The sequence below is a fragment of the Cydia fagiglandana genome, chromosome Z, assembly GCF_963556715.1.
Source record: "Cydia fagiglandana chromosome Z, ilCydFagi1.1, whole genome shotgun sequence".
NCBI classification, from domain to species: Eukaryota; Metazoa; Arthropoda; class Insecta; order Lepidoptera; family Tortricidae; genus Cydia; species Cydia fagiglandana.
The window spans coordinates 21091395-21103856 of NC_085959.1; the positions used below are offsets into that span (position 1 = coordinate 21091395).

The 12462-nt window shown below is 38.4% G+C and overlaps 1 protein-coding gene across 1 annotated transcript; it reads right to left on the bottom strand.

The window, feature by feature from the left end:
- Positions 1–3031: 3031 nt before the first annotated feature.
- On the bottom strand, positions 3032–11982 carry LOC134679303 (galactose mutarotase-like). The gene is made up of 9 exons (XM_063538209.1): positions 11707–11982; positions 11348–11441; positions 10872–11035; positions 10215–10424; positions 9440–9527; positions 7774–7921; positions 6646–6751; positions 3876–3986; positions 3032–3178 (listed from the first exon to the last, which is right to left on the bottom strand). The coding sequence occupies exons 1-9, from the start codon at positions 11965–11967 to the stop codon at positions 3086–3088; spliced, it is 1275 nt and encodes a 424-aa protein (XP_063394279.1). The 5' UTR covers positions 11968–11982; the 3' UTR covers positions 3032–3085.
- Between the last annotated feature and the right edge of the window lie 480 nt (positions 11983–12462).

Genomic DNA, 12462 nt, shown 5'->3' on the forward strand with positions numbered 1-12462 from the left:
ATAGTTCGTTTTTTAGCATTAGAAAAAGACTAAGTGACCTTAGCGTGTATTTTAAAAGCGCTTTTTTTTTCAATCAGTAACTATCGGCTCGTTTCGCGAAATGAATTAGAGACCCACTAGATATGAAATAGTAAAGATATGTGACGTTCCACTACAAAAGGTACCTTATGGCGGCCGGCGCGTACGTCGCATAGCGCCGCAATAATATTGGAGCGGCGTTAATAATAGCGTAAGCGCCAATCGCCATTAGGTACCTTTTTCCGTGGGACGTCACATGTCTTTACTATATCGTATCTAGTTAATCTCTAATTCATTTCTAGAATCGCGCCGTATTTCTTATGAAAGTTATTGTTACATATTTGCCATGTCAAGATTGTTTAAGTACCTCTTTTCTAATGCTAAAGTAAATACGAGTAGGAATTTGTAATAATTACAAGTTAGTAGGCGTCTTTAAACGATGAATTCGGACTTGTTTTCTAGGGTCTCTATTAAAGGTAAACCGTTTACGTTTGAACATTTTATGTCTCGGTCTTTTTGCTAACGACGGGAAAAGAACAGAGCGAATAGAATCCAAGTATTTCGAACTTGTATTAGGCCCATCATAGAAATGACATTCGAATGTAAAGGCAACTTAGGTATTTAATTTGTGGGTATTTACCGATTGAGGGACCATACCATAATTTTATATCTGCAACGCAGGCTTCGTCAGGTGAACACAATATCACAACCAGCTACTACAGGCTCCGTCACAAAACAAAGAGTTGTTGATTGTGATTGAGAGGTAAAGTCTGAGAAAAAACCGAGTCCTCTATACCTCGTTTTTTTTAGCATTAGAAAAAAGGTAAACAATATTGATGTGTCTTTTAATTGAAAAACATATTTTAAAAATAAGTTACGGCAAATATGTAAAAATTATGAATCTAATACGAGCATTTATATTCTTCTGCTTTCATAACTAATCGTTTTTGGTTTTTAAAAAGCGTTTTTCAATTAAAAGACATGTCAAGATCGCTTACCTTCTTGCAAGTTCTTTCTAATGCTAATAAAACGAACTATAGTTTGTCGAACCCTGCACCATCAGTGCACCTAAACAATCTTCTTCATCTTTCTCGCATTATAAACAATATTTATAGCTAATGAATGACGCTGATGTCTGCACAAACAAATGCTTCCCAGTACTTTACGAGTACATCTTTGTGATTTCGGAGAAATATCTTTAACAGAGTGGCATTAATTGCATCTTACGAGTACCTAATTGCTATCACAAATAAATAACAGATGAGGGCAGATATTTCTTATAAAGTATCTGCTACTAATAGTACTATATTATGTTTATAGTTTACCTACTAGTTTTGTACCCTAATGCGCGCCTAAAGCCTGGTGGTGGCTCTCCTACAAAATTACATATATGAGCCAACATCTGGTATGTAGCTACTTCTGCACGAATATGACGGTCGTCCTTGTCTACGTGACAGCGTGATAAAACAGTATCCGTCACTTTTTATCCCGCGGTGTTAAAAAGTGACAGTTATTTTATCATGTGGATAAATACATCCATAATTAAGTCTGTAATAGTCCGTCTGCAGAGCAATTATGACTATTATTTGGTAAATATCGTAAAATAGGATAACTTTAGGAAAAATGCAATTATGTACTTACTTTGATAGTCATAAACAGTAATATAGTACATCGACGGCGAAATTGCACGAACTCCTAACATTTTTAGTAATACATTTTTTCATACATTTAGTAAACAATCTTCAGTTAGTCATAGTTCATGGTACTTCGCCGTCGACATTGTCAAATTTTGCCAACGAGGTTAAGTTTGCAATATTTATACCCCCGGAATTAAACACAATGTTTTTTTATCACATTTTGCAAAGAAGAAAGAAATTTTAAGCCTTGAATACGGTGACATTTCAGATATTTTTAATTCTTTCCTTATGTTGCCTGGTAGAATTGACTTTTAAATGATGATTTTGGATGATAAAATGATAAATATTGAAAATTTATTCATTTTAAATTGCGGTATCGTCTTGGGTCGTCCCATTCGTTTTTCGTCAAGTTCTTAAATTAGTCCTATTCTGCTTTCGTCACTCATTCTACATTGAAAGCCACCGACGATTGTGACGAATGTAGAATGAGTGACGAAATCAGAATAGGACTAATTTAAGAACTTGACGAAAAACGAATGGGACGACCCAAGACGATACCGAAATTGCTTTGCTTTGATTTTGTTTAATATTTTACACTTAGTATTTTAATGGTGAAACATTTTGGTTTTCACTCGGGGGCAAATGTTTAACCCACGTGCTTTTGAAACCCTTGCAACGCTCATGATTCTATTTATCGTTTTTGGAATATTTTGCTTGCTCGGGTATCAATATCAGCACGAGCGGTTAAACAACAACTTTGTCCCTTTGTAAGATAAAATAACTACTAAACGGCTATTAAAATAATCAAATTAAATATTAGTAAACATAAATAAAACAATTAAATTGTTTACGTTAGTATTTTGAAAGAAGAGTTAGACCAAGAAAAATCTGCAGCGATTTTGATAGCCCATGCAGTGCAAGTAACGTGTTATTTATAAGTCTTTCATATAAGTTTAACGTTTAAAATAACACTTGCACTCTCTTGCACTGCGTGGGCTATCAAAACCACTGCAGACTCTTCTTGGTCTAACTCTAATTCATTTTATACCTTGACTTTTAACAAGTATTTTACTTAGAAGCGACTTAGTTCGTATATTTTATATTTTAATGGCATAATAATGTAAAAAAAAGCTATAACTCCCGTGGGAGTAAAATGAACTGCACTTACGTGAAATAGCACGCTTACTGCACAAGTGTGAGGAAAATTATATAGCGATATACTTTGTTTAATCGGAACTGTGAGTATGCTGCACTTTGCGGCACAAGCATGTTAGATTTTTAAACTGAATATGCTGGTACCGCATACTGGTGGAATCCCGCCTTTATACGTGGCAGTTTCCTTATTCTAAAGGCACAGAAAAATAAAACACAACATATATATCACATGAACTTTTACACTGTTTATTTAAATTATTAAAACTGTACTTTTGCTAAACATATTTACCAAGTAACAAACCAAATTTATATTGTATTCGGTGCACATACACTTCACCTGGATTCAGAACGGGACTGGGAAAGTGTGACTGAAAAAAATATAAACATACTTTAGAAATCTTATAATATGAACTAGAAATCTTATAACATTAACGGTATCGTCTTGGGTCGTCCCATTCGTTTTTCGTCAAGTTCTTAAATTAGTTCTATTCTGCTTTCGTCACTCATTCTACATTCGTCACAATCGTCGGTGGCTTTCAATGTAGAATGAGTGACGAAAGCAGAATAGGTCTAATTTAAGAACATGACGAAAAACGAATGGGACGACCCAAGACGATACCACATTAACGCCGTCTACTCGACAGTAGGCCAAAGGTATGGTGCAATATTTTCGAGCGATGGCGCCATACATAACCTTTGGCCTACTGTCGAGTAGATGGCGTTAATTTCAACATTTAACGAATTAACACATACCAGTGAAAGAAGGCATTCTAACAGTTTTAATCGTCTGTCGAAAGATGGCAGTAGACGTAATGCGGCTAAATAATTTACCATGACAGTAACTCTCTATACCCTCTATTCTTCTTGGTATAAAATATAAATTAAAGAGTTAGGTCTTGACGTTCAAATATAACAGTGAAAGTAGACGGCACTGTACATTTACTGCATGTAAAAGATCTTTTACAGTAAGTACATTTGGTCGCTACTGTACATAGTGGCCCGCGTTAATTTTATTATTAATAACATTTATGTAATGTAAGTAGGTACGAGTATAACATATCTTACATGATTAGGTGCGTCGGGTAAATTCTGTGGCATGAGGCAAAACAGGCCGTGCTTCTTGTAAATAGTTCCTTGTTTGCCCATCAGGGGCACGTAGCCGTAGCCCACCTTGCCCTGTAAAGTATAAAACATCTATAGTTGGTTAAGCAAATCTTGTCAGTAGAAAAAGGCGCAACATTCAAATTTTCTATGGGACGATAAACCTTCTCGCCTACATTTTTCAAATTTCCCGCCTTTTTCTACTGACAAGGTCTGCTTGACCAACTTTATGTGAAGAAGTTCGATAACGTGGAATCGACGCTTCTATAAATCGACTCAAAGCCATAACTTTATTGTTCGATCATTAAAGTACTTAAAATTAAAAATATATACAGGATGTTTGGTACATCGTTTGCCAAATTAAAACGGCAGATAGCTTGAGTCATTTGCTATCTTCTCATGCCTAGAAAAACAAAATTGGCCATGGTTTTTTTTTACTACTACGCAAGTAAAAATTTGAAAATTACGAAAAACTGTCATAGAAGTGAAAACACATTTTTGCACCAAATTAAAAGTTTCTAGGCCTGAGAATCACAAATGACTCAACCTATCCGCCGTTTGAATTTGGCAAACGATGTACCAAACATCCTGTATATCAAAGTTTAAGAAAAACGATCTGCCTATGAAACTATACTTATTATGGCCAGTCACCTTGTGTTCTATAGAATCTTCATCATCCAGAGTCTCGCTTTCTTCCACATACTCGCCTTCTCCCTCGTTCTCCTCCTCTCCTTCACCCAGCAGTGGCTACAGGCAACAAATTGATTACGTCATAAATAAAAAAAAAACCGGGCAAGTGCGAGTCGGACTCGCGCACGAAGGGTTTCGTCTTCGAGCAACACCGGCTTCCGACACATCGGAAGGGAGGGGCCCAAGCGATATCTCACCGTACAAATCATTCTGCCATTTTTCGCGGGGGGAAGGTGCACACAGTCGCACTTCTCACACACTTACATACAAAATCCAATCAAAGGCCCTACCGCGAACTACGTTCGACGTGTTGCCTCTCTATGGCACTTGTAAATTCATACGTGAGTGTGACAGGGAGGCAACACGTCGAACGTGGTTTGCGGTAGGCTCTCTGTAATGACGACACAAATACATAGAAAATGACACACGTCAAAGACAAATCTTGCAAACCTCGATCTCTTTTTGTGTACGGACGAGTGACTAGTGTCACAACACGTACACTAACACATTTTCTTTGAAGTATGTCATTGTATTCTGAGAGATGAGAAGTCGGATTTGTCGCTCGACCGATCCGCAATTTGTACTGAGCGAGTAAAATCGATAAATCCAACAATTACTTGAGACTAAAATATAATAATTGTATTTAAATGTAATTAAACGTATGATATGTAAAAAAAAATATTACATGTGAAATGTAACACTTTCTTTTTGTAAATTTGATGTCCCCGACCTCTTTTTATAACAAAAAACCGAGCAAACAGGCATTTTTGTGCAGCAGTGTTCACGCGCGCATCTGGACTCAGTCTAGTGAAAAATCCAAGTGCAACTAGTTTTATTACCCGCGCTAGATTTTATTGACGCGCTAATCTTGTACCTCGGCAGAGGGGAAATAGTGCGAATGCCGCCTCCCTTCCGTGTTGCTCGAAGGGTTTCGTACAGTAATGCAAAAAAAAGGCAAAAAAAAAACTATCTATCACGGTTCGTGGGATACAGCCTGGTGATAGACAGACGGACCGACAGCAGAGTCTTAGTAATAGGGTCCCGTTTTACCCTTTGGGTACGGAACCCTAAAAACAGCAAATTTAATTATTACTGCTTATAATTTTGACAAACATAAATTAAAATTTTAATTACCCTGCTAGAATAAGTACATATCGTCACTGCTTTGAAAAAAATCTCGTATCTTGCACTGCTACTCAAAGTTAAAACGCAGTAACTCTGTATGCATCCTATACATAGTTACCACATTTTTCTTTTGATTGACAGAACAATATAAGTTTTTTTTTAAAGTAGTATTATAATATGCGACTGGGTAATATATGCTGTATGTACTGAGCAATATAAATAGCGGACGTAGATGTTACACCCCAAAATCTCCTAATTTTCACCTACATTAAATGGTGGTTCCGGCCAATCCTTGTAACTATCACATCGCATTCATTCTAGAGTAATGAGAAATAGGGCCGGATTTTTCCGGTCGTCTCAGATTACTATGTTAAAAAAAAATCACATTCATTTTGAGTAAAAAAAAAAAATTTTTTTAGTATAAAACTTACGTACTTTGCCCTAATGCTAGCTTAAATATCAACTTTACATCGATTACGGAGTGTTGGTAGCCTACCATTAGGCAGTGCTACTTTCAAACCGGGAGGTCGCAGGTTTGAACTCTGATTCGTATAGGTAGATTCATAATACTCGTAACCAGCGCGAGATTTGTACTGAACTATCAAAAATCTCACGAAAAATCCGCACAACCTTTCGTGAATCAAGCTATTGTGAGTTTCTCGGAACTTTTGTATAATTATACTAAATATAATTTGACATTGACCGGTCGTTTTTCGGTGTAGGAAAACATCGAGAGGAAATCGAACTTACCGTTATAAGGTCTAGTTTCTCCTTCGGTTTGAAAGCCCAGATGCAAAACAGTGTCTGCGCGAATACTTGGAATGAGGCAATCCGCCTTATTTCTTAGGCACCTTTCTTAGAGCCGGTGCCCGTTATACTTACATACGTTTATGTGCTTTGTGCATAAAATGATACTGACCTCTACAATTTTATCAGGATCGGGAAGCAAGTTCCCCGTATAGAACTGCATGCCGGGCTGGTTACTGTACACCTCCAGCACTCTACCCGTCAATGGGTGGAGAGCTCTGAAAATCATAATTATAAACATGAGGTTATATTCTAAAACACTATTACTATTTAAAAAAATACTCGGTGGATACACTTATGGGATAGACCCTTTCTCGTGACCGCTTTTCTCGGTAAGGGCAACCCCACACTAACGTCTTTTGAGCGGCAGCATCTGGACACCTCTATGGAAAATGGCGTCGCTGCGCAGGGTGCATAGCCAAGATGCCAAGGCAACCGTATGCGTACGTGTCGTAGCGAACGAAACGCATTCTGTCACTGTCGCACTAATATGGAGGAGTGAAGGAGAGACACAAAAAGCGTTCCGTTATCGTAGCGCAAGCGATTGTCACCTTGGCTAGGCACCCAGGTGCGCCAACGTTGGGTCGAGCAGCAGCCATAGAGTTGATTAAACACCGCATAATTATATTGCTACAAAGCGTTCATTCATTATGAAAAGCCACGTTACTCTTTCTATACTGTGAATAAGTTATTGGCAAAAATTTCATTTTTAGTACAAGCTTTTATCGCTGACTGTACTTTTCTTTCCACAGGCAACCAATATTCATCGAAACAATTCTAAAAACCCCAAACACAATTAGGTTTCGTTGTTTAATCACAGAGCTCCTATGGCCACCTCCGGTCTCCATCATCAGATCAGCTCGATGACACAATAATATTGCATTGTCATCCGATTTATACATGCATGCAAAATTTCAGCTCAATCAGAAACCGGGAAGTGGATCAAATTTAACTTGCAAGATTTGATACACACACACAGACAGACAGACAACGGTCAGGTGAAACTAAATAAAAGCTTGTAAAAATGGGATAACTTAATACGGGAATAAATAAATTTAATACCCAAACTGAACATCGATAATATAGACACATGTCAACAGAAGACTTAATCATCCTACATGCAGTATGCATTCAACACACATACATACAAGTTTCGATTGGAATGTTATATCAACGACTGTCATTTTGACTATAGCCTGTGGGGTGGTAGTGGGTAGCACTTAGATATTTAAGATATTACCTGGCATGGAAGGTCAGGTCCTGTTCCGTGCCTTGCGTGACGCAGAAGTTCATATCGTAGCCACCTTTAGGTATTTTGGGCAGCATCACACGTAGTACTCGGGGCACTCTGAAGTCAAAGGCTGTCCCGCCGACCACTTTTCTCTCTCCTGAAAGGCAATGGAATGAAATACCATGAGCAAAAAGCCGACTATGAATAGCAAAGATTTAATAAGAATGAAGAAATACGTAATGGGAAGAAAATGGATTATAATTTATTTTATTGGTTAAGCAGAAGGATGTATGGATGTTTGTTAATTCTACCGCGCTGTCATGTGAATGCAGCATTTATAATGCTTGTGTACGTTTTTAGGGTTCCGTACCCAAAGGGTAAAACGGGACCCTATTACTAAGACTTCGCTGTCCGTCCGTCCGTCCGTCCGTCCGTCCGTCCGTCCGTCTGTCTGTCACCAGGCTGTATCTCACGAACCGTGATAGCTAGACAGTTGAAATTTTCACAGATGATGTATTTCTGTTGCCGCTATAACAACAAATAAAAACAGAATAAAATAAAGATTTAAGTGGGGCTATGGGATACAGCAAACGTGATTTTTGACCAAAGTTAAGCAACGTCGGGCGTGGTCAGTACTTGGATGGGTGACCGTTTTCTTTTTGCATTTTTTTCCGTTTTTTTTTTTGCTTTATGGTACGGAACCCTTCGTGCGTGAGTCCGACTCGCACTTGCCCGGTTTTTTTGATTTATTTTATACCTGTTTGACCGACTTGAAGTTTGGGTATCGTCTTGGGTCGTCCCATTCGTTTTTCGTCAAGTTCTTAAATTAGGCCTATTCTGCTTTCGTCACTCATTCTACATTGAAAGCCACCGACGATTGTGACGAATATAGAATGAGCGACGAAAGCAGAATAGGACTAATTTAAGAACTTTACGAAAAACGAATGGGACGACCCAAGACGATACCGAAGTTTGACGTGTAAAAGTGTCCTTGTGGCATATTCGCTAAATATATGTTTGAAATTTAAGGCGGGATTCCACCAGTGTGCGGCACTATCCGGCGCAACCATATTCAGCTAAATAGTAATGGTTGTGCCGCAGAGTGCCGCACACTGGTGAAATCCCGCCATTAGAATAGATTAGAGTCTAAAATTTGATTGTTCATATAAAAAATGTAAGTCATTAAGGCACTTGTCCCACCGCCGACGATGAGCGATAACCGAGTAGAACGATAAACTAGAAACGAGTGGGCGAGCGGCGAGAAGCGAGTGTTAGCTCCAATAGTTTTGTCGCTCGGCTATAGGCGAGTGTTCGAGTGCGACGGGCTATTACTCGCGTCACTCGCTCGGGCGGTGCAGCGTAGCCGAACACGAAGACTGATTGGTCTCGCAGCTTGAGTTCTAACTACGAAGCGAGCATCGCCGAGCGGGTACCGCTGAGCTAGTTTTATCTTATCGCGGCGACAAACTACTTATATTTGTATTTATTTAAAGAATAAAGTAGAGCGAGTGTTCTCGCCGGCAGTGTGAACAGCCAGCGATGAACTATTAATATATGTGTCTCTTTTACTAACACTGGATCCTTCCTAATCTTTTGTTCGTTTCTTGGGCGAGAAAATCGCCGATAGTTAATCGCTTACTCGCTCTTGGTGGCACAAGTGCCTTAGGCGCTTTACCGGTTACTAGGCCATCCTCGTCCGTAGCAGTGTACTTATCGGCGTTGATCGTGAATATGTGGTCGTACATGGTTTCGCACCCGGCATGCTGGAATCACAATACATATATTTGATATCATTTACAGCACACAAAGAGTATAAAATATAGTAGTGAACGGAGCTGAAACAGTCACCGTGACCGAAACCGTGAGGGAGAGTATTTTATATTAGTATACAAATTCTGGCCTAGTAGGTACCCTAGCTGCGAAGCCGATGGTCCTGGGTTCGAATCCCAGTAAGGGCATTTATTTGTGTGATTAACATTAATAATTGTTCCTGAGTCATGGGTATTTTCTATGTATATATAAGTATGTATTTACCTATATATGTATGTATGTCGTCGCCTAGCACCCATAGCCTTGCTTGTACAGCTTTGCTTACCTATAGTTTGGGGCTAAGTTTATCTGTGTAATATATTTATTGATATGCATCTTTTTATTTATTATTATAAGTAGAGTTCAATGAATGTTACAACAGTGTTATCTTTTAGTTACTTTTATTATATACCTACTAGGTGCAATGGCGGTATAAGAAAATAATAAAAGGCCAAACTCACTATTACCTTTTTAAATAAAATAGATATGTATATAGTTGGCGCACGAAGTCAAAAGAAGTAAAATGAACCCCCCTTTTATTTGTCCCACACCCGTGCCTTAAGCCTGGCCGGCGCGCACACCACTCCGTTGCGTCACCCCCCGAATCTTCGGAGGTTCGTACTGTTGCTGTATGCACTTACATGTCCAGCTAAATTAAAATAAGGCGAATGGCTGAGATTGATGATGGTCGGCTCGTTGGTTGTACATCTCATTTCTATCTTGATAGTGTTGTCGCATGTGACTTCGTACGTAATTTGTGTCATCACTGTGCCAGGGTAGCCCTCGGTGAAACGTTCCGATACGTGGCTCATTATCACCTTATTGCCGACCACGTAAGATCGCCAATTAACCTGTAAATCATTAAATATTGCATTGTTATCTATGTACAAACATGGACATTTCAGATTACTCTGTGCATGCTCGACTAGATTTTTAGAGATCAATTCTGATTTGCTTTTAAGCCAACAACATAATCGTATAGTCTAGTTGCAGGTGATTTATAGAAATTGGTATTTTGACCTGCTAGGCTCTTTCAACCGTTAGGCTCTTTCCTACCGGTAGGCTCTTTCAGCTACTGTGGCCGAAACCGGTCATTTACGGGTTCACACAGGCTTAAAATTTGCAAGACGTCCAAATGTCAGATGCTACCATGGTTGCGTGCAGGATATTTTCGAATCTGAACATCCCTAAGAAGAAATTATACTTGATCAAGCGGAAAAGGTCACGTATTATGCAGTATAATATAATACAGTGCAATATTTACAACCTAATAAACTATCACACAATTCTTTACTGACCTTATCGAATCCGATGTAGCCGCCATTGTAATGATGGTGACCCCTATTCATGGACAGCATGTACATCCTGCCCGAAGGCCGCACCACACAGGTCGCCTCGCGAATGTAGTTCGCATAGCGTCCTATTGTCGCTCCAAAATACGGATTCCGTTTTTGGAAGTATTCTGTAATTCAATAAATTATATTTTTAGGCGGATTGACTTGCTGCTGGCAGGAGACACTATTTTTGCATAAGTTTCAAGCTTATCCAAAACTATCTTATTTTTCGCTCGAAAAGCGCATTAGACACAGATTATTCCTCTCGTATTGTACCTACTCAAAAGAACTTTTAACAAAATATGTTATGATTGATTTTTCTTGATACTGTACACATACAATATATAGAATACAATTTTCGAAGCATGATAAAAATCTTACTCATCAATCAATGTATTTTTATGTAGGTATCTGACATGAATACAAATATTTTTACTGACCTTCTAATGTATCGAACCCTGCGATAACATCATCAGGATTACCTCTTTTGTCTGGAACTTTTATTACCGTTATTGCTGCACCATAGGTAATCACCTGTAAATATTATTATGAGCAATCGCTTTACAAATAAAGAAAACGTAATTTAATTAGACGCGATCATGCAGCTCGGGTCTCCTTGCCAGCCGCTGTACCAAAACCAGAGACAGGCATGATACTGGTTTCTGAATTAGACAAGAAAGTCAAAACCTCTACTTTTTATTATAGAAATATTTAATATCCGTTTTTTTTTAAATAAATGTCTTAGAAATAAATTAAACAGAGCTAAGTATGTTGAATAGCTAATAAGATGCCACCATACCTGAACCATCATTTTATTTTTCGTCTTCCAAGTGTACCTCCGTACGACGTCAATGTTCATGCTGGAACCGCAAGCGCTTTGCAAATGGTCCTCTTTATCTGTCGGGCCCGCTTTCGTGCGGGCGGCTTCCGTCTTGGGCATGAATCCGAAGCCGTCGACGATCAGCTCAACATCAGGGACAGGTTTCGGTGGCTCGGGGCCGGGCTCGGCGTCCCCCGCCCCGGTTACTTGCTCCTCCACGACCTCTGGTTTCTCGGACATTTCGCCAAATTTTATTAAACCGTATTTAGTGCAATTTGATAAGAAAAAGTACTAGAAATTTATAAAATTATTAAATAAATTACAAAAAAATTTACATGATCTGTTTCATTTTGTTTTGTGTGGGTTTAACTGGAAAGTGACAGCTGACAAAATCCATGGCCAATTTCATAATATATAAGCATAGTCGATGATTCATTGTTTTGTACAAAAAGTTATTATTAGTAATTTAGTAACCTTTTTATACAGAAAAATTAAAACCTATAAAATATATATGTATAAATCTACGATTTAAATAGGTAAAACTGGTGGGGCATGTAACACGAGCAAATTTAATTATATTGTAGTCCTCAAACGCTAAAACGTTTGTTCGACAACTTTAAAAAAATATGAAGTCTTTTTTGATTTTCTGTTTTTCATATAAATTAAATATTATTCTCAATATACGCTATCACCATTGTATTGCAATTGTCACCTTGGCTAAGCCGGCTGGCGCGG

Bases quoted from the DNA above. Each gene is read 5' to 3' on its own strand.
- LOC134679303 (XM_063538209.1), bottom strand. From the start codon at position 11,967: ATGTCCGAGAAACCAGAGGTCGTGGAGGAGCAAGTAACCGGGGCGGGG. The intron at 10,425-10,871 runs GTCAGTAAAGAA...AATGATTTACAG, and splicing joins GCTACATCGGATTCGATAAG to GTTAATTGGCGATCTTACGT. The intron at 7,922-9,439 runs GTAAAGCGCCTA...ATTGCCTTTCAG, and splicing joins CGAGGATGGCCTAGTAACCG to GAGAGAGAAAAGTGGTCGGC.